The sequence below is a fragment of the Xenopus laevis genome, chromosome 4L (assembly GCF_017654675.1).
Source record: "Xenopus laevis strain J_2021 chromosome 4L, Xenopus_laevis_v10.1, whole genome shotgun sequence".
Lineage (NCBI taxonomy): Eukaryota > Metazoa > Chordata > Amphibia > Anura > Pipidae > Xenopus > Xenopus laevis.
The window spans coordinates 93319920-93342901 of NC_054377.1; the positions used below are offsets into that span (position 1 = coordinate 93319920).

The 22982-nt window shown below is 39.8% G+C and overlaps 1 protein-coding gene across 1 annotated transcript; it reads right to left on the reverse strand.

Moving 5' to 3' along the window:
* Positions 1–403: 403 nt before the first annotated feature.
* On the reverse strand, positions 404–9965 carry LOC108714343. The gene is made up of 5 exons (XM_041590485.1): positions 7831–9965; positions 6342–6459; positions 3526–3613; positions 2165–2323; positions 404–727 (listed from the first exon to the last, which is right to left on the reverse strand). The coding sequence occupies exons 2-5, from the start codon at positions 6446–6448 to the stop codon at positions 479–481; spliced, it is 603 nt and encodes a 200-aa protein (XP_041446419.1). The 5' UTR covers positions 6449–6459; positions 7831–9965; the 3' UTR covers positions 404–478.
* Positions 9966–22982: the final 13017 nt, after the last annotated feature.

The following is a 22982-nucleotide window of genomic DNA, read 5'->3' on the forward strand; positions in this document are numbered from 1 at the left end:
AAGAAATAACAAAGCGGTTAAAGTCTCACAACATATGTTGTACTGCATAGAGCAGCTAATGTTTTGTAAATACCAGTTGAAATATATATATATATATATATATATATATATATATATATATATATATATATATATATATATATATGGAAATTAGTTATGCAAAATCTCAGAATATTTACATCTCCACTTCAGTCCATGAACTGGAATGAAACCCTTTTTTTCATATGGCTTTTCTGTTGCTGGGGTCGGCACCTGTCTGGTTTTGAACTGGACATCCCAATTTTCGCACAGGCTGTCCAGTTCAAAATGGCCTGTCTGTATTTCTAAAGTTGTAAATACGGACAGGACCCTGTGCTGAATGATGCCATTGAAACAAAGGCAACCTGAGAGAAGTCACAATATATTAAGTAAAATGACAATTTATTAGCAGTGATTTCAGAAAAATTATTTTCAGAAAATTTTAGCTTGGAGACAGATTTTAAGGCCACGGAAATAAACTTTGTTGTCTTCCAAATTTTGTTGTGGGTGAGCCTTGATTTGATGATGTGCAGTCTAGCATAGCCTTCAGGCTGGGTGCAGACATGGCTCCTACTCCAGCTACTTGTGCTGAGTTAGATTTGTATAAAGAAGTTTTTTTGCTTACAGGTGAGAATGTTTTAAGTGATCCCAGTGGTCTTGTTGTCCTGTGTGCTGGGCTTCTGGATATTTCAGGAAATCTGCTAAAATGCTTCATAAGGGTAAAAAAAATAGCTTTTAAAATCAATTATTTTGTCAAAGAGCAGTAAACATGTACAGAGTTGATACTAATTCAATAATGTTGCTGTTTGATAATGTATTTTTATTTCTGGCCATTGAACCCTGGCTTTATGCTTAATGGTAACTTAAAATAGTTAAACGTTACAATGCCAGGATGAAAAGATGCAAAACAAAAAAATTGTGAAATAGTCAAAACAAAAACACACATCCATACACACTAAAATGCTGACTGTTATTGAGGTTATGTAAGGCATGTAGTCCATCTGATAGTTACTGACATTATGTGAGGCATGTAATCCCCTAAACTGTGTGCTAGTATGCAAGTGCACATTTTATGCACCTACATAATTCTACTACTGGTTTGGGTTTGCAGTATTAAAAAACTATGCACAAAAGATAATTTGAGTGAAAAAAGCCAATAATTAATTCAAGGGATCTTTATGTGGGGCTTAAAGAAGATACAAAGGTTCTGGCTGGGTCAGTTTAATTTACAAAGACTTGAAATCTCATAAAATAATGGACTACATAGAGGAATCATATTGGTTTAAAACTTACAATTTTAGCAAAATGTGGATATTTTAATAGCAGTCCTTGCAAATATATAATATTTCATGATGAAGGACCTTTGTTTTAGAAGTGGCTTGTAACTGATTATATTCAGCTTACTGGAGGGCAATGCTCATTACTTGGCAAACAATTTTTTTTTTTACTAAGATCATCTCTATCCAGTTTCCCAGCTGCCTATTTTATCTACTTTGCCAGTCAGTGGGCACATAGGTGTTTAATGAAGACATGCCAATGCTTCTAAATTTGGTAGAAGAACCAATATTTTAGGTTAATTTCCTTTCCGGCCATTCTCATCATTCTCTTTTTCTGCTAAGGCAGGGGTCCCCAACCTTTTTCAACAGTGAGCCACATTCAAATGTAAAAAGAGTTGGGGAGCAACACAAGCATGAGAAAGTCCCTTGGGTGCCAAATAAGGGCTGTGATTGGCTATTTGGTAGCCCATATGTGGACTGGCAGCCTACAGGAGGCTCTGCATGGCACTATACTTTGTTTTTTATGCAACTAAAACTTGTTTCCAAGCCTGGAATTCAAAAATAAGCACCTGGTTTGAGGACACTGAGAGCAACATCCAAGGGGTTGGAGAGCAACATGTTGCTCACGAGCTACTGGTTGGGATCACTGTGCTAGGGGAATGAGAATCAGAAGCAGAGGTGCAGTACAGGACAGGTGCTTTGAAGTGAACTGTCAAGCTTTCCCTCAAAGCTTCAGTTGCTGAGCTTTTCTCTATACATTCAGTGACAGTGAAATATCAGGGGAGCAATTGCCTTTGTTATGACTTCCTGTGATTTTTACATAATTTCTCATCCCATCACCTATGAAATGATAAATTGGCCCAACACACCTTCTCAGCTTTTTGTGCAGATGACATATGTACTAATTTCAACCCATCACTTCTGTGCTTTAACCGTCGCACTGATCCTTTTCCAACCGATGACTGGAACTGTGTTTTAAAAACTCGCATGGGTTCAAAATAGACTTTTCCTCCTAAGACATGCCAGACCTGTGTGGTTAGAGGACAGATGAAACACTTTCATAATTCAATATGCATCAATTATGCATCAAATATTTGTAACTGATCTATGTTGGTAAAAATAAAATATATAGATATTTTTTCTTCCTGGTATTTTCTAAAACTGTAAATGCTCTGGGACGCTTTCAGTTAGATTACAATGAGGGCATAATTGTTTCTAAAAAATGATAAATGATTTTTTTAAAGTGGATAAAATAACTAAAAAGTCTATTTTTATTATAAATTATAATAAATAATATAATCTACTTTTTCTGTTTTATCCACAATAAAAACACAGAACTGTGACAAAGTCTGACTGTGCTGCATATTATGTACTGATACTCTATGTTTTTGTGATATCTCTATGGATCAAAGCCAGGCGAAGGAGCATCACTCTCCACACATTGATATTTCACATACCCTGCCAGGAAGAGTTAGCGGTGGACACAGACTAGGAGACACAGGCATTGTAAAGAGAAACTAATAATGATAAAACATTCAAATTTTTCTGGGATTGCACCATTCTTTCCAAAAATAGTTGTAGCATAGAAAGCTTTTTCTACTGCTCTTCATATGAAAATAACCTGTGTGGCTGGGTTCTATTGAAGACATACTACAGGTTAAGGAAACAAATAAAATATAAAATAAACAAAGGACTGTAGTACTTATTTTAAATGAAAATTTGGAGATTTAATTTAGCTAGGTTTTTGTTTTGAGAATTGTATTTTGTAGGAGACTGAAACAGTCCTCATATATATAGTGGCCTAGCCAGCATTAGAATTAAAATGCATGTAAGTGTAATAAGTAATGTGAGGACAGTACTGCCACCATTTTTTGAGGGCCTCTTTGAAACAATTAATGTGATTTTTGCACTGGGCATGTAAAAGTAGCCATATAAGGGAGCCCTCTACTTTATATCTACCATTGAATAGGCTTTCTTCACCTAGACAAGCTTGTTTGGGCACAGTAAATCGTGTGCAATTAGGAAGCATGCACTTGAGCTCATCTGCATGGCAGTAATTCAACCTGAAGGACAATTACAAATGCCTATAAAACTATGCTTGTATTACAAAGCTAATGTCACAAAAGGCATTTTCTCCACTGGCAGAAAAACTTTGCTTCCATCTTCCTTTTGATGAAGCAGATGGCAAAAGGCATTATGTTTGTGATCTCCTCCTTTCATTTATACTTACTGTGAGAGGGTAATCAGCAACAGTACATCTTTGCGATAAGTAGGTGCTGGCTGTGGTGCCCGGTGGGCCAATTCTGGGAAGGTTGTTTCTGCAACAGAGAACTTAATATAAGTGTAAGCTTTAAGGAAACTAATACATGTGATTAAAATGAAGTCCATGTCCACACTGTTTTCTGTAGGGCACCAAATTTCTAAGGGAAAAAATATGGTGTGTTGAAGTTTTGCACATTTTCTTATATTTCCCTTTATGTTTCATTGAAGAATACATGATAACCAGTGGCAATATTCTGTTGCAGTATATTGAAATGATCTGCTTCACAGTGAAACAGATAGTGGAATAATTACAAGCAATAAACCTATTCATATTATTTTGTAAAAGCCAGTGGCATAATGTCATAGGCCTGGGCCCCCCCAACAAAAAAAGTTATTTCGGACCCACACTCACAGGTACCTTGTGGAAGGTGGCTGGTGGGATATGTACCTGGCAAGAAAACAGAGTCAGTGGTGCACATTTTTTACAAAAATGTACAAAGGGAATGAGAGTAAGTAAGCAAGCCACTATGCATGTTTATTTGGAAAAGAAAGAGAATGTGAAGTGCAGGCTGGCACTCACATTCTGAATCACCAACTCTAATTTAATTGGCTTATTGAGGAGCCCCTGGCAGTGATAGGTTTTCTATGCAGGCCTGCCCTTTTTCTTCCTCCTAAGTTTACGTGAGGTTATTTATCAAAACTCTAAACTCGAATGGAAAAAACTTGAATCAGTGAGTTCGGGGTTAACAACCCAAAGACTCGAATTTATTGAGTTTTCCGCTGGAAAAAACTTGAATTGCTCAAATTGATCAAGCTTTCGAGTGAAACCCTCTGAAAAAAAACTCCAGCATCATGAAGGCTATGAACATCTTCAAATGGTTTAAGGAACCTCTGCCATTGACTTATACATGACCTCAACCGGTTTTTAGATGGTGTATTTTCGGATTTGAGCTATTTCCAGGGTCGGGGTATAATATATCTCGAAAAAACTTAAACTCAAATTTTTCATGGAAAACACAACTCGAACCTTAATAAATAACCCACTATGTGTCCAGATCTCAGTCATTCTAAAATGAAATGGCTAGGGCACATAATGTATTACATGTTTACTGGTTACTTTTGCACTTCTTTTCACTGGCAATTATAATAACTTTTGAATTTAAGTGCAGCAGTATGCAGAAGTAAGAGCTATATACATTGTGTGCAGATTTTAAACATGGTGTAGGTATAGCTGAATGCAGGACAGTAGCAAATGAAGAGATGTTTTTATTAATCCTTTTGCCCTTTGGCAATGTCTTTGTGTCCTACTGTGCCCAAAGTGAACATGAATGATACATTAAAAACATGTACCATGTATAGAGTATCATGGCACTGCTGGATTATAAACTCAGTAAACCAAACATAACAGAAAGCTGTTGTAAGAAACTTACCCTGGTGGTCTAGTGGGCAGCGGGGTCCACGCCGCGTCCTTGGCGTAGACGCCCGCTGCGCCGCTCCTATCCTGCCCTTGCCGGCACCATCTTTGATTACTAGGGCGCGCGCGGCGCGCCTGTGCGCCTCTTAACGTTTTGGCGCCAATTGGATCCCTATTTAAGGCCCATTCAGACCTGTAGCCAGTGCCCGTTATAGGATCTTATCCTGTGGTTTCCTGTGCTTTTGCTACCTGTTTCTGAATTTGCTATCCTGACTGATTATCCGTGTTTGACCCAGCCTGTTCCTGACTACTCTGCATTCTGTATCCTGACCCTTGCCTGCCTACAACAACTCTTCCTGCTTAACCCCTTGCTTGATCAACCGGTTTGACCCCTTGCCTGTTTGACGATTCTGATATCCGCCTGCCTCGACCCAGCCTGTCTGACCATCCTTCTGCCTTATCAAGTCTGTCTGATTATCTGGTTTTGACCCCTTGCCTGCCTGACGATTCTGTTATCTGCATGTCCTGATCTGGTCTGTTCCGTTTCCACCTGACGCCTTGTCCTTGACCTTCTGCCCAAAGACTCTTGCTATCCGGTCGTGCCCCTTTGCCAGCCAGAACTCCTCGCCTTGTACCCCTCGTTAAGTCCAGGTGGCACCCAATTAAGCTGAGGGCTCCTCCCGAAGCCCAAAGGTGGTCACACTACTGGTGAAGCCGAGCCGAGCCCAGGGTCCTTGGCATTTGTTCTGGTATTGGGTGCCGGCCGTGACAGCTGTGCTGGACTATGAAAGCTGCCACTCCCCTCTACAGCCCAGCACATTAAAAGAATAGCCAGACACAAAACGCAACCCATGCAGTTGTGCTTCTGACTGAAAATGCTATTGTATGGGAAATAACACAGGAATGAGCTGTCACAGTGAATCAGACAAGAAAAAACTCAAAATAAATAATTTTAAAACTACTCAGGAAAATACTTTACCTCTAAGAGATTATAACCCTTTTATATGAACATTTATTGCCACATAAGGTTGCCACCTGGCATATATTTCAATGGTGTGGCTGATAAAATTCCAATCAAGGCTAGGATAATTCTTGCGAATTTACAGCCAATGTACACACTGGGGGATTTATAATTCACTATTGGTATGCCCCTGCTGTGCTCCACCCCAATCCCTGCTCTCAGATTACCTTTTATTCCTCCCTGACCCTCTATTATCCCACCCAACACACCAAATGCCCACCTGATCTTTAGCTTTTATATCATTAATGACACTGCATTAAACACCCTTTTAAAAGTTGGCAGCCCTAATACTGCATACAATGCAATACAATGTCTCCATGTGTTTCAAGTTACAGTATTAGATACTCACATCTTGTGCTGCTGATTTCTCTCCTCTAAGATCAGGTTCCTAATAGCAGCCTGAAGCTCAGACATATCAAATGCACAAACGCATGGTACTATCTCTTTTTGCATCATGTTTGCCAGAACTTTACAAAAAAGAGAACAGGTTATAGAATACACCAAGTTCTAGATTTACTGTAAGAATACATTGGAATATGTTTCAGAAAGTAATAACAGTACAATGTAAAAAATAAATAAATCTAATAACCGTGTTGGTTTGCAATCAAAATACATGCTGAACAGAATATTTGCATTGCTTTCTACATGCTTGCAAGAAGGTGGAAAATGTAAATAATTAATGTAAATGTGTAATTGTATAAGAATGAGTCATTTCTGAAGTGATTGTACTATGTAATGTGTGCAATTGGTATAATGTGTGAAAATGTAGGAGGTGGCTAAAGAGGGTATAAAACGTGCAGTCCATACTAGAGAGTGTTCAACATCTTCCTGAAGGAGGTAAGTGTACCCAGGCTGGTTTCTCCGAAAAATAAGTTAGGTGGTTAGGAGAAGTTAATACAGGGCAGCTAATATTATAGTAAGTAAAAGGTACACGAGACAGGGAGGCAGAGATAACGGGCAGCTGTAGTCCCGGCAAGGGAAGAGGGAATAGTATACCGCCAGACATCATATCAATTGGGGTTTTAAGAGGTAGTGGAAGGTTAGTGAAGGACCCTGAGACCCAGGCCAACATTCATCATGTAGGAAAAGTGCAGTTTAAAGAACTGAACAGAACTGTCAATGAGGGTTAGAAATGACCAGTCCTCAGTTATGACAGTGTATTAGTTGTTAAAGTTAATGTAAGTACTATGAGTAACATAACAAGGGAGAACTGTACTATGAAACCTCTTCTGGAAAAGTGTGCCTGATTGAAAGATTGAAAGAAGGAATAAAGTGAAACATGTAATACCTGTGAGAAACGGGAATGTGTATTGCAGTTACAAATTGGAATAAAGTTCTGAAAAGAAGAACAACTCCCTGCACCTTTAATGGTTCTATGTACCTGGAAAGACACTCGTAGTGAGAGGCTGGCAAGTGCAGTTACAAGGGAAGCACCACTTGCACCTCTTACATGCCCTTGGTAAGATCATGTTTACAGCAACATGTTTAAAGTGAGAACTACAGTATTCCCTAACTATGTGGATCTGCTGCCAGCAATGGCTTGGCGAAAAGACAGCATTTGTAAGTGAGACAACAAAAGAGAATTTGATATTAGTATAGTAACTAATGACTCACAAGGCAACTCTGTGTAAAGATGTTTTTATTGTGAGGTTTTGCAATACAATTACATCCTCTCTATACATTTACACATCTTGCCTTGTGGTTCATTATTTCCTGTGGTTTTCTCGCAGTGGCTCTGGGCCCATAATACCAACAACAATACAAAGGAATTCAATACAAACAATGTGCTAGTTGGGGGCCATTGCCCCCTGGATGGCTACATTTTTATTGTTAGTTACCTTTTATTGCTTATCTTTCTATAAAGGCCCTCTGTAATCCATCTTCCATTCTAAAACAGTCAAATAATTTAAACCTAGAAAAGATAAAAAAATGAAGAGCAATTGCACAAGTTCTTAGAACACTATTTTCTACATTTATTTTTATGGTGAACTACCCCTTTACCCTTTATTTAAAAGACCGGTTTTAAAGAATTTGGTGTAAGGAAACCATTTTAAAAATGTAACTTCTTAATAAATTCATACTGTTATACATTAAAACACTGTTTAACTTGAAAGAGAAGAAAAGCTGTCTTTCAAGAACAAGTCAACTCAAATTCAATGGTGGTGCCATTGGTGACACACTGATTGATTTGTCCTTTAAGCATGTGATTAGAACTACCACATTGCTGGCTTCCACTTCCATTTTACTTGGATCTTTTCTACTGACTACAAACTATTAAAGCAAAGTATGTAAACAAGGCAAAAATCTGAAATAAAGTATGCAGCAATTGCTAGTTATTGTGCCACTTGCCACCTCTTGTAGTTTTGGCTATGTGTGCACAAGGAAATATGAATTACTGGAAAAACAACTTATTGGGAAAGGTTACATATAAACAGAAACATCAATAAACAGTCTGAAGCCAAAGAGTCATTTAAGATATTGCAGAGACTTGATCTTAAAGCTGGCTCACACAATTGATCTGGCTTACAATGGTGCACTGTTAACAATTCCAGGTGACTCGGATAAAAGAGACCATTGCTTTCTGTCATTGTTAGTACAACTATTTTCCAGCACTAATGTAGAAGACTTTACAAGTGAGCTATGTGCTTGTAAATGGCCAGATGAAACCTAGGGCAGTAATCCTTCTGCTCTCCTCTCACTGCTCTGACTCTAATTTAATTGACTCCTAGATTGAGCTAGAAAACTGAAGCAAATGTAATATAACATAGATATGAAATAGAGGGAAGAATAGATAACAGTATGTAAAGAAAAGAGACAATGAAAATAAAAAGGTGAGATAAAAAAGGAGGAAAATAGTTTGGAGAGTAGACCTTTGACGCTGGGATCTAACTTATCATTAGCTTGTCCGTTCTCCAGCAAAAGACACTGATGTATATTGCTTACCTAAGGACTCCCCTGCTTCAGGCTTCCAGCATCATGAGCAGAGTCCAAAGAAGTCTTAAATGGCAGTTACCTTACCTTTTATACTGCTGGGGAAACTACCTTCCATCCCTGGGCCAAAGGGAATTTTTCTTCGCAGAGCATATACATCTAGATCGGAAACTCGTCCTCCCACCCATACCTCAGCCTAAAAGCTAGGGTCTATTTTAACTACTACTCTAGTGAGAAATTCATAAATTGTGAATAAATTATGTTTAAGTGTTATGTGTTTGTCAAATGTGTATAGGGGCCACTATTCACAGAATTAGCGATGTTGAAGTTCAGCTACAACAAGTGGCTTAAATGAAACATGCTTTAGAGAGCAGGGGGAACTGTGTACAATAATACTGTATGCAAATTCTGTTCTGTTTTGTTATCTTTAAAAAGAACAGTGCACCGATATAATATATACATTTGTTTGTGAACAAACGATTGCACTAATCACTAATGATTATATATACAGCCGCGCGTTTGTGTGCCTATATTCATTGGCAGTACCCTAGTCTCACACTGAGTCCCTGGCAATACATGAGCTGATAGAGAGAGCTGTGTCTTCCTTACCTGTTAAGCAGGAGGTCTGTGCACTGTCAGAGTAACAATTAGGTGTCAGGTTCTACAGCTCTTCCTAGGCAACAGCTCTTTGTTGCTAAATCAGACTTATGGAACAAACCCCCACCACAAATCAGAAAAGGTACATTGTTGTTATGAACACTAACTACATAGAGACTAGATACATTTTACATGAAAATATATTAGCATACATTTTTCAATTAAACTATAATCACATTTACATTCAGAATTTTTATAGGGGATAAAGAAATGAATACAAAATATGATTTGAGAATATCATGGAGATTTTTGCATTAGAGTATTTCTGTTGAAGCAATTAGAGTTAGGAAATGGGATGTTGCTCCATCCCATCAAAGCTCAACCATGCGGCACAGTAATGGAGGCATCCTCTGACTAGAGATAACTCCTTCATAGGGTACAGGGTACAGGTATGGGATCCATTATCCGGAAACCTGTTATTGAGAAAATTCCAAATTACAAGAAGGTAGCCTCCCATAGACTCAATTTTATCAAAATAATTCACATTTTTAAAATTATTTCCTTTCTTTATTGTAATAATAAAACAGTACATTGTACTTGATCCAAACTGAGATATAATGAGTCCATATTGCGACAAAACAATCTTAATGGGTTTATTTAATGCTTACATGATTGTCTAGTAGATTTAGGATGGTGGTACAAGGGGAGATTAGTCGCCTGCGATAAATCTTCGCTACTTCAAGTGACTATTCTCCCCGAAATGCCTTCACACCAGCAAGAATGTGAATCACCGGCGGGATGGCACAAGTGTCGCTTCTGTTTTCCGAAGTTGCCTCAAAAGGAAAAGGAAAAAAGCAGTAGCGAAGATTTAATCTCCTTGTATGGCACCACCCTTAAGATATGGTGATCCAAATTATGGAAAGATCCATTATCCGGAAAAACCCCAGGTCCAGGGCATTCTGTATAACAGGTCCCATACCTGTAGTAGTCCCAAAGCCACCGGCCCTGCAATGATCTTTGAGTGCTGCAGGAATTGTTAGTGAAAAAGATGATTTCACAGATTACTTTTCTAGAAGAGAAGAAATAATAAATAAATATATATATATATTATATATATAGTGAATAAAGTACCCCCTCTTGTAATTTATAAGGATATTATAAGTTACCAAGGAGCTTCATGTCATGACCATATTAAAACAGAGGTCACTTCTAATATCCTCATATTTTTCAACTGGGGATACTTTATTTATTATAATACACAAATTTCAATGATTCATGTGACAGAAATTACATCAGAACTCACTGTTTATAACTGATGATATCAGAACTCACAGTTTATAAGGATATAATTTACAAGATATTCATAGCTTTTGTGTATTTTATATATATATATATATATATATATTTATATATAATATGTCCGAGGGTACCTGCACTCTGTCCACTCCAATGTCCTTGTGGGTGCGTGATAAAATAGGTATTATACAACAGTTTAAAATGGACCGGCACTCCAATTTCGTCAAGCACTATTGGAGTGCTGGTCCATCTTAAACTGTTAAGATATATATATATATGTATTCGTATGAAATAAATGCAGTCACATTTCAAATATACCACTAAATTCCTGAGCCAAGGGTATAGTCCTTCAGGTGCTATTTTCTGACTAAGGTTCTCCCCATCTGACTAAATAATCCAGGCATCCCCCCCCCCATCCCAGCCAATACTAACTCTGTTTATTCTTTGAATGGAAAGCCAGTATACTCACTCACATTTCATGTGATGGATCCTTCAGATGACACTGATTGTGTCTCCAACCAACAGGTGGGTGTTTTGCCATGCTATGTTCATCCCCTGCTTAAAACAAGAGGGTTTATGAAGGGATATGGGTGTGGGCAGCAGCACAAAGATCCTTATTTTACATTCTCTCAACTCAGTCTCTCCCATTACTGATCTTCTAATTCAAAAACAAGATTAAACTACATTTCATTGGTTAATACGGTGGTGCCCCAGACCATGGTTTCCCTGTATACAAGATGCAAATCCTACAGAAACAAACTAGCAATTAGCTCGAATTAGTCTATTGTTGTTAGACAAATGAAAGCAAATGGCTGACTTGTTGCTCTAGGATACTGCACTTCTACTGAGCACAAATAATTTGTTGTAAGAAAGGAGAATATGTGATTGATTTATTTATTATCTGTAAATGATATAGTGCTAACACACAGCACACATCAGTCCTTGTCCCAGTGGAGCTTACAATCTAAGTTTTATATCATTTTCACATAAAGTAGGGCCAATATTATAAGGAAGCAACCAACCTGCCTGTTTTTGGAGTGTGGGAGTAGACAAAGGAAACCCATGCAGACACTAGGAGATCATACCAACTCTTGTTTTGTATGTTTGCAGATTGTGGCCAAGATGAATCCAACTCAGGACCACAGGATCACCAAGAAGTGCTACCCACTGATGTAATCTGATTCTGATGTGCTGCACATTTATATATACAAGCAATGGTATTTGGCAACCATAGGCTCCATATATAGGCTCTCCCTAGGCACACAGACGAGACTACCAAAAATTGCCCATTTCCCTGAACCTGACTGTAAAAGGCAGAGATGCGCTGTGTGTTGGTGGCTTCCATGTCTCACCATACAACTTCTGGTCCCCGGCACTGATTGCTGAACTGATGTCTTGCAAATCTCTGGCAGGAATACTGTCATCACTTAATTACCAAGTTTTATAATGCTACTATTTATATTTTTCTACAGAAACATAGCCAAAATCCATTTCATTGGCGCTATGTCAGGCAGATACTATTTATGATAAAAAATTATAATATGGTAATAGGCTATACACTCAATTTCTCCATGTGTCCTGAATATATTATTTTTTGGTACATTAGATATTCAGGTTTAATATATTGATATAGTTAGAAGTACATATGTTTACATTGCCTCAACTAAGCCTTATCTCTTTCACTCTCACTACTAAGCTAGCCACAGGCATTCCAAGCAAAGTTTAGTAAAGGTTTTTTTTATGTCATTCACAAAAAGGGTTATTGATCCTGCTTTGTCTTGTAAAATCTCTGCCATAAATCAAGATCAGCTTCTGGTTTTTTTTTGCCAGAAATGACATAGAAATAGATGAGTATCAGGAAATAGATTTCCCCATGCCAACCAAAAAAGTGCCAATAATATTTAAAGCAGTAAAGTAAAATATGTTTCCAAAATGACACCACTTTACACAATGTTTCACATTGCTTTCCGATAACAGCATTCCTTTTACCCTTTAAATATTTAAATGCCACTGTGAGGTAGAATCTAAGTGCCACAGAACATAGAGTCCAAGTTCTGCACCTCTTCGAAAGCACTTTGAAAGCCACTTCCCCAATCCCAAGTCCTTGGGCAATGACCAAAGGGAGGGAGCGAGTAAAGCTGGCCATAGATGCAAAGATCCAATAATTCGAATTCTCGAACGATCGGACTTCCCCATCTCCCGACCTGCCACTAACCATTCAGATCAAATAAAGTAGTTAAAGAACAGATCAGTCGATGTTCTGCCCCTGACAGCAATCTTACGAAAGTTACAGTATGTCCGACAAAGCTGGTAAAATCGTCCAATCGGCAATACATACAGAGAAATCGGCAGCCGACAGAAATCTTTTAACCTGTCTAATTGACCAAGCGACCGCTCTCTGCGGGATGAAAAATGTCGGGACTCTCCACACACGATCCGAAAATCGTACGAATCCTCGATTCGTACAATCGGATCTTTGCCTCTATGGCCAGTTTAAGGGTGGCCATACATGAGCAGATTAAACTTGCCTAAATCAGTCCTTTAAATCTATTTGGCAGTTTATCTGCCCATATAGGGGGTATTCAGACGGGTCTCCCCGACTGATATCAGGCCAAAGATTGGCCAGATATCGATCAGGTAGGTTTGGTTTTTTTTGGCGATGGAGGACCACATTGGCTAGTTGATGCGATCCTCGGGCCGTCTGCTCCCATTTCTGTCATTTTAATCCGATTGTTTGGACCTACAGCCAAACGATCGGATTAACCCGATATTGCCCTGCCTTTAGAGGGCATATCGGGTTAAAGACAAGGTGGCCATACACGATAAGATCTGCTCGTTTAGCAAGGTCACTAAACGAGCGGATCTTATCGTGTATGACCACCTTAACTCTTGGGGTGATAGATGTAAATTACCTATCTTGTGTTGTACTTCACTACAGAGCTGCCTACTTGCAAACAAGAATGATGGTAGCCTTCTTCCAAATAGTGTATCCTTTCAGCCTCCTTTCCAGCCTGCCTCTTACAGGTTAGTTTCACACACCTAGTTTAAATATTTAATATTAATGTAAAAAAGAGGATTCATATTGCACACATGCACCATAGTTTTTTTATCACTCTTAAGTGAAAAGAATTTGTTCTCCGAAATCTAATTATATATTATTTTCTTGGTAGCAGTTTTTTCCTTGCACTATTATATTGTTGGAGCCACTAGGTGGCAGTATATGTAAAGCAGAAGTTGGGGAATAAGGTGACCAGATTTTCCTTTTGACGTAGAGAATTTTATTTAAAAAACAAACAAACAGCATGAATGTATTTGTTCCTAGCAAAGTAATTCCCTTCATCGACATGACATATTAAAGGGAAGGTCTGCTTACCTTACTCTGTCAGATTCTTTCCTGGCAGATTGTTTTTAAAAGTACATTGTTTCTTGAGTGCACAGATTTTAGCTCATGACATTTCACAAGCAATTTATAAATATATATCAATCAGTCCTGTTATATTTAATTCTAAAAAACAGGATAGATAGAAAAGCTTGATTTTTGGTATCAGAATAATAGCCAGAAGCAATAATATTATTAGATATTTCTGGACCTCACAGTAGATTAAAGGGGTGGTACACCTTTAAGTTAACGTTAAGTATGTTATAGAATGCAGTTCTAAGCAACTTTTCAATTGGTCTTTATTTTTATAGTATTTTAATTATTTGCCTTTTTGTTCTGTCTCTTTTCAGCTTTCAAATGGGGGTCACTAACCCTATACAAAAAAAAACAAACAAATGCTATGTAAGGCTACAAATTAATTGTTATTGCTACTTTTTATTACTCATCTTTATATTCATTCCCTCTCCTATTCGTATTCCATTCTCTTATTCATTAAATGCCTGGTTGCTAGGGTAATTTGGACCATAGCAACCAGACTGCTGAAATGGCAAACTTGAGAACTGCCGAATAAAAAGCTAAATAACTCAAAAAACACAAATAATAAAAAATGAGAACCAGTTGCAAATTGTCTCAGAATATGACTCTCTATGTCAGTGATCCCCAACCAGTAGCTCGCGAGCAACATGTTGCTCTCCAACCCCTTGGATGTTGCTCTCAGTGGCCTCAAAGCACCTGCTTATTTTTGCATTCCAGCCTTGGAAGCAAGTTTTGATTGCTTAAAAGCTAAGTATAGTGTCAAGTAGAGCCTTCTGTAGACTACGAGACCACATAAGGGCTAGCAAATAACCTATCACAGCCCTTATTTGGCACCCCAAGGAACTTTTTCATGCTTGTGTTGCTCCCCAACTCTTTTTACATTTGGATGTGGCTCACGGGTAAAAAAGGTTGGGGACCCCTGCTCTATGTGATAATAAAAGTTCATTTAAAGATGAACCACCCTTTTAAGCTAGAGGTCCCAAAAACTTCAAAATGTTGACCTGGTTTAAAAAATGTGTCATTAAGTAGGCCCCAACTTTGTTTCAGCAAATACATTACATTACACAAGCCCAGGAAACCTTAATGAAAGAAAATAGAGTTGTTATAATGCCCCTACAGCCCAGTGTATAGTTTATATGCCATATGTAAGGAAATTTAGGGGGGAAGCTGGTTACCCCAAAAAATGTTATGCTCTTTTTCAGCCCATCACCCTGAAAAAGGAAAAGACAATAGAGTTTTTTGGGACTTTTTTTTTGAGGAACTACTATCGACTCTATTGCACTTCACCTGGTCTGAGGAGACGAAGGCAAGTCTGGCGCAAGAAGTAACGTTCAGTAAAATCGGCATCTTAGTGAATTTGCATAGTTACATCAATTTGCCAGAGCGCAAATCCACCAGGCGTTAGGGAGCGATGTACCGCTAGAGTCTATCTTCTTTGCTAGCGAAGTTACGCCAGCGACCGTTAGCAAATTGGCGAAGTACAGAAATTACGTCACGTTGGTGAAATTTTGCCCGCGTTAGTCACTTCACCCTTTAGTAAATTTGCCCCTAAGCCTCTATACTCCTGGTCCCCTCAAAAGTACCAGTGCTGACCTCTCCTATAGTTACACCCTTGCATGAAAAGATTGCAGCACATGGTAGTTTTTATTATTTTCAAGGAGACATGTGTATCAAAGTTATTTTCCCTGCCAGCTGGTGAATAAGAAATATATGCCCTTTGCATAATATGCAATGATTTGTATTTGGTGTTTCTAAGTTCCTACCTTCAAAGAGATGATAAATAGAATGAAAATGTACTGCTCATAGTGCAGTCATATTAGGATGTAACTGCCGGTATGGAAGCGCTTCTAGATTTACACATGGTTCTCCCAGAAAGTATTGTGGCTATGTTGCCAACTGTGCCATGATATATAGTAAGTGCCTCTAGACAGTCTCCCACATATTTTAGCCCCCCCCCCAAACTCGAGGAACATGACCTGTATTTACGGTTTAAAGACAGGTCACGTTCCTCGAGTTTATTTAACAAGAAATGTATATGAATTCAAAAGTGAAGAGATGCAAAAACAACAAAAGAACAACTTCAAAATCATGATATCTGCCTCACTGATCTTGCTTAACTACAATCGCTGGCATCATCTGTGCCATCCAGTGACTGATTTGTAGTTTAATGGAAAAGTGTGTTCCTGGTTTACTTCTTGCTGCTCTTGAACTCTTTTGGCCATTTACTACTATAATTTACTCTTAAGTTCTGTCATTTGGTCTCACTCAATGCAGCAACTGTCTCAGGCTTTAGCACTACAGTGAAAGGTAGGTAAGAGAGGGTATAAGTAGGGACACTGATCAGAAGAGAGCTGTTTATGGCAAGCAGACACAATGTTTATTAACAGGAGAGAAGGGGATTATATGGAAATATAGAGATGATCCCTGTTTTAAAAGAACAATGCAGTTCTTGTCCTTGACAATGCATCCATTTAACTTGACATATGTCAGGTTTACCACCTGTTTGTTTTTTCTTTGTTTTTTGGGGGTATCCATTATTTCCCTGGTTCAAATTAATTCATTTTAAGCACCCAAAACATTAAACTTGACAGCTCTGCAACCATATAGCCCCACAGGGCCTTTGGAGTTGGCAGGGTCTGATGCCTCTGTTACATCCCTACCAGTATTGTACTGCTTTATGGCCAGTGAGGCAATTCAGGGTGTTTTGTTATGTTGCACAAATGGTTTTCAGCTTGGATGGGTGACAAAATGCTACAAATCGACACCCCAATTAATTTCTATAGCAATCACTCTGACCCACAAAAATATTTTGTACCTGTTTGCAGCAACAAAGAGAACTAAGCAATCGCCATAAAAATGAATGGGGGTGATCTAAAGCTTTTTTATTTATGGCATGCCCACTGAGCTGAAAATTACTCAAAGACAAAGACCCCTAAATTGCTGTGCCTTCTAATATCTTAGAGCACTATCACCAGGACTCCCCCTTGGTTGTCAGAAGAATTTGACTAGCCTTGATTGCATTAACTATTTCTCTTTGTGTCTTTATAAAGTGAAATATTCTGAGATTTCAGTAATTCCCAGTGATTCTCAGCAACACGGAAAGCAAAAAAAAGGGCTTGCTCACCTTTAAATTAACTTTCAGTATTATTCTGCCTCTTTCCAGCTTTCAAATGATGGTTAAAAGCTTTTGCTCTGTGAGGCAACAATTTTATTATTACCTGCAGGGCCACCATCGGGGGGGGGGCAGTTGTCCTGTGCCAGGTGGATTTCAAGTTTTAAGGGGCGGCCATGAAGCTGCAAAAGGGAGCCAAAGCCGCCGAAGACATTTTTAACTTGTAGGGGGACTCTGGCAACCAATGGGTTTTTTTTTAACTTGTAGGGGGGCCCTGGCCACCAATAGTTTATTTATCCATTGTTTTTACTATTTTAACACTCATGTCTTTGTGACCTTTTTACTGTGGTGTGGGGGGTAGGTGGGGCCCAGTGTGAGGCCAAGAAACATTTGTTGTACAGGGCCCTGTGATTTCTAATGGCAGCCCTGATTACTTGTTATGACTTTTTTTTTCTATTCAGGTCTCTCCTATTCATATTCTAGTATCTCATTTGAATCACTCCTTGGTTGCTAGGGTTATTTGGAAATTCCAAACTGGAAAGTTGCTGAACAAAGAGCTAAATAATTTAAAAAAATGCAATAAAGAAAACCAATTTCAAAAAGTTTCAGAATATTACACTGTGCATCATTCTGAAATTCAGGGCCAGAACTAGGGGTAGGCAGAAGAGTGCAATGATGGAGGGACGCTGGGCAGGTACCTCTTCTTCTGCCTACCCCTAGTCTGTTTTCACTGCCCTCTATCGCTCTCCCCTCCGTCCCCTCTGCCACTCTCCCTCCCCTGTCCTCCCCTCTGCTAAAGTGCATGTGCGCGCATGGGTGTGGGGTTTAAGTTGATGCAGGGTGCTCCCTTGCCCCCCTTTGTGGATGGCTATGCTTCTCAGCCAATGACCTAAAATTGGGTTAAGATACCAAAATGTTAAGGCAGATGGCAGACAGGTAGATTAGTTGTCCATGATAAATCTCCTCTTCTTTGGTTCTTCTCCAAATGCTTCCCCACCTTGTAAGGAAACTTTCGGCAACTTCAGAAAAGCGAAGCACCGCATACGTTTTCCACCAGTCATTTACATTAATCGACTGCAGAAGAGGAGATTTATCATAGGCAGGACTGCCATCAGAAATCGCAGGGCCCCATACGACAAAATTTCCTGGACCCCCTGGTCTGCGCCCACCGCAAGCCCCACCTACAGGCCCGCCCCCACCACACAGTAAAAAACAAAAAAAATATTGATGGCTAGGGTTCCCACATTAAAAATAAAAAGATATTGGTGGTCAGGGCCTCCCTTAAAAAAAAACATTTGTGGCCACGACCCCCCCATTAAAAAATATTGGTGGCTAGGACCCCACATGAGAAAAAGAAATTGGTGGCCTAAATTGGCTTAAACGTCCATGCCTTCCCGAAGTCAGCAGCTCTCAGAAAGATGGGGGGCCCAGCTAATCAAGTAAGTGTGGCATGGCCTGCCCCCCCCTTACCCTCGGGCCCCCTACAACTCTCCCCCCTGTCCCCCCCTGATGGCGGCCCTGATCATAGATGACTGCAAATTTATCACAGGGTCTGCACCCTCTGTAGGGAGGTTGAGTGTGACCCGTGACAATGACAAGGTCTGAGTGGTTCTTTGTAATTGTTTATTTCTATTTTTGAATTTTGATTCTCCATAAGGTTCATGTCTATGGGTTTGACAGTGAAACTTTTCTTACTAGCATTTGTTTTTGGACTGTCATATACATCAAGTTTTAGTGTCCGAGAACCTTTTGCCTGCAGCTCTGTGCATTTAAGAAAACTTACCAATCACGGTCAAGGGCACTCCCTCAGCTTTGGTGGGTCCATCTGCCCAGGACATGTGTGCATCCTGACTCCTGCTGCATGCGATGTGCTTACACCCCCTGGGCCTATTTAACACTTTCCAAGCCACTTAGTGCTTGGTTATCAAGTTCCCTACCTTGTACTACTGTGCTATTGCCTGATTGACTTCCTATTGTGACCTTGTGATTTGACATCTACCTGACCCGGCGGCCAGCCTACTTTCAGTCTGATTCTCTACGGCTAGTCCTAACCTCAACCTTCCTTGACGCCTCTTCTGGATTTCCCTACCGTGTCTCGTTTTACCTTGCCAGCCTCTCTACACTCACCTACCCTACACTACACAACCTCCTTGTACCATCTTTAGTGGGGTCTTGGCCGTCGTATCGAGGACTACATCGGTTCATTGATGTGGTCCTCACTCCTTCCTTCCTCGCCCATTCAAGGTTGGCATATCAGGGCCCCTGTTCTAGGGCCCACAATTGGGACAATCTGATATCGCCCATTGAAGGTGGGTATATTGGTGACAAAACTCGACAGACAGACGGCACTTCTGGAATCGTTTTATTGGGGTTGCTGCTGTAAAACCTAACGCGTTTCGGGAGTAGATCCTTAGTCATAGGTTATGGTGACCCTGCGTTAGGGCCCACAATCAGATCAGTCTAATATCACCCATTTAAGATGGGCATATCGGGGCAAGATCTGCTCATTTAGCAATCTCTCCAAACAAGTGGATCTGCTCATGTATAATGATGATAGTGCACTTCCATCTTGTTGCAGTTTTGTTGTTGCTTACACAGCAGGGATGTAATAAGACAGTATAAAGGCCAAGTACGGATACACCACAAATATCAAACTAATAAACATAAGTTAATTTGCAGGTAACAGTGACACTCTGAACAGAGGGACAGGAATTGGATATGAATAAGACAGGGATGTAATAAGACAGTATAAAGACCGCGGGCCAAGTACTGATACACCACAAATATCAAACTAATAAACATAAGTTAATTTGCAGGTATCACTCTGAATGGAGGGACAGGAATTGGATATAAAGAGAAATCATAAATAAAATATAACAATATGATCATCATGATTCTCTGAATCCAAACAAACAGCTCTTCAGAAGTGCAGGATCAGAAATGAAAAGTTCAGAAACAGATATAAAAAGTAAAATACTGCAAATAGAAACTCTACAATGCTGAGAATAGGGCCGAGCCCTTCTTAACAGGGTAATGAGAAATCTCTTTCAATAAAAACTCACCCCTTATTGCACCTTTGTTAGTTACATCCACACATTCCTCTTTTAGGCTGCTGAACACCACAGCTTAGCATCTGGATCCATAAGATGACCAGCGGACTATGAATCAAAAGCAGTTGCTGCTGCCCCCCCTCCCCTGGAAATTCGCTCTTAAAATACCAGGAGCAGCATTTTTGCTGCCCCTGGTACCTAGTGGGGCGCTGCCGCCTGATGCAACAGCCTCAACTCGCCTCATTGGCGAAGCACCCCTGATCAAAAGTCATATAGGAATTTGCTTCTGAACTTAGATGTTCAGTCAGGTTGAAAAGATAAAAGGCCCTCTTTACCACCATTAGACACAGATACTAAAAAAAATTATTAGAAGGATGAGCAATAGAATTTAGCTTTATGTGATGGTAAAGATTTGTGATTGCTTGTTGGCCTCAAAACTAACCTCTATAAGTTGCCTGCAGGGCCACCATCAAGGGAGACAGGCCCGATTTTTGTAAAGGTCACCAAGGCCGGGGCCTAGGGCAGCAGGATTTTAGGGGGCAGCATGCTGCCCAACCACACCAACACTGGTTCAAAAACACTGGGGATGCGCAGGAGATAAAATATTTTTTTTAAATTTCGTGTGCGCCAATCCCCATATCTCCGTTCCCGGTGATGAAAATTTTCGAAAATAAAAGGGAGGGGGCGGGGTGACAAACGTAAACGTAAATCTGGCCCTGAAGGGAGATACTGCAGTCAGGGGGCCCATGGATACTAAGGGGACAAGTTTTATGGGATATTGTGCAAGAATTGTATGGATCATAGGAGGGTTTTGGCATAATTAAGTGATTGGCCATGGTAGGTCAGGGGAGTAGCCCTGAATGTGAGGGGCTTTTTTTTCATTGGTGCCCCATATTACTTGTTGGCAGGGCCCAATAGAGCCACCATTAGAATTTCGAGGGGCCCCGTACACCAACATTTTCTGGGCTCCCCTACAAGTAAAAAAAACATTGGTGGCATGACCCCCCTGCAAGTTTAAAAAAAACATTGGTGGCTTGGCCCCCCTACAAGTTAAAAAAAACATGGTGGCAAGTGACCCGTACAAGTAAAAAAAGTCCTTGGTGGCCAGGACCCTCCCCCCAAGTTAAAAAAAAAACATTGGTGGCCAGGGCCCCCCAAGTTAAAAAAAACATTGGTGGTCAGGCCCCCCCCCCAAGTTAAAAAAAAACATCAGTGGCCAGGACCCCCTTACAAGTAAAAAAAAATAGCGCAGAACATTTAAAATAAAAAAAAAGATTAATGATTGTGGCCCTGGCTGCCTGTGCCCCCTAAAGATCACTTATTATGGTGCATAAAATTGCACACAGCACTACAGCTCTAGAAATATTTTTCAATCTCCCCCAGCAGAATTGTAGATCCCTCACCACTACCACAAAATCACTGTACATCTGCAATTCCGAGAGCATCCGAGATCACCTGCAAACCAGCCTTGCCCTCTCCTGCAGGCCCCCTAATTCCCTGGTCCCCCCTGCAGCCACAGGGTCAGCACCCTCTGTAATTTTGCCACTGGCTAATTCCCATGGAGGGTTTTTCTGCTACAAGTGCAGGGACTACAGAGAAAGCTAGTTTTCATTATCTGTACTAGTGATGACAAATTTGTGCCGTTTTGCTGTGCCGAAAAAATTCGTGAAACGCATTGAAGTCAATGGGCGTCAAAGATTTTTTACTCACGACAATTTTTTATACATGTGACAATTTTTCTCGCTCCAAATGCATTAAGGTCAATGGGAGTTTTTTTCTTGTGGCAACTTTTTTGTCTCTGCAAATTTATTGTCCAAAGTCATTAAAGTCAATGGGCATTTTTCTTATGGCGACTTTTTGTCCAAATGCATTAAAGTCAATGGGTGTTTTTTCTTATGGCGACTTTTTTGTCTTGGCGGGTTTTTTGCTGCAGCAAATTTTTCTGAAGCAAATTTTTGCCGCAGTTTTGCGAAAAAATTCACCGATGACGCATTGCGGAATTTCACAGCAAAATCATGACTAGTGAAAAAAATCGCTAATCTGTACCCATTTTGGACTTTTAACCCACAGACCAGTCTCTGATCTCAGTAACACAATGCTGGGATGCAGAACTTTCCTAAAGCAACGTTTCAGCAACAGATTCTAAATAAATAACAAGTGTGAATAATTAAGAATAAAGGTTCGTTCAAGATGTGAACAGTGGTCAAGGGTCAATCTGATCTAAAGATCTGAATGCGGTTAGAAGGTTAACAGGAAGGATAAAGAGCACTAGAAATGATTTCTTCCTTAAGTGTCTAAAAGAAAAAAGGCTTTATCCATTGTAAGAAAAGGACATCTAAATGTAGCATTTCCATCACTTGATTCAAATGTTTTCAGCCTTGGACATCCCAGAGGTAGCTGGATAACCATATATATCCTTATTTATCAAAATTTAAATTTGTGTGCTGTTAGCAGGGCCGGAACTAGGGGTAGGCAGTGTAGGCACGTGCCTAGGGCGCAAAGCTGGGGGGCGCGAGGCACGTACCTCTTCTGTCGCCTACCCCCAGACCGGTGCCTGACTCTCTGTGTTTTTTCCATCTTCTTGCGCCC

Excerpts from the sequence above, each read along its gene's own strand:
- LOC108714343 (XM_041590485.1), bottom strand. The coding sequence starts at position 6,448 with ATGATGCAAAAAGAGATAGTACCATGCGTTTGTGCATTTGATATGTCT. Across the intron at positions 3,614-6,341 it reads AGAAATCAGCAGCACAAGAT|AAACAACCTTCCCAGAATTG; the intron begins GTGAGTATCTAA and ends TCTCTGTTGCAG. Across the intron at positions 728-2,164 it reads CTGCACAAAAAGCTGAGAAG|CATTTTAGCAGATTTCCTGA; the intron begins GTGTGTTGGGCC and ends ACCCTTATGAAG.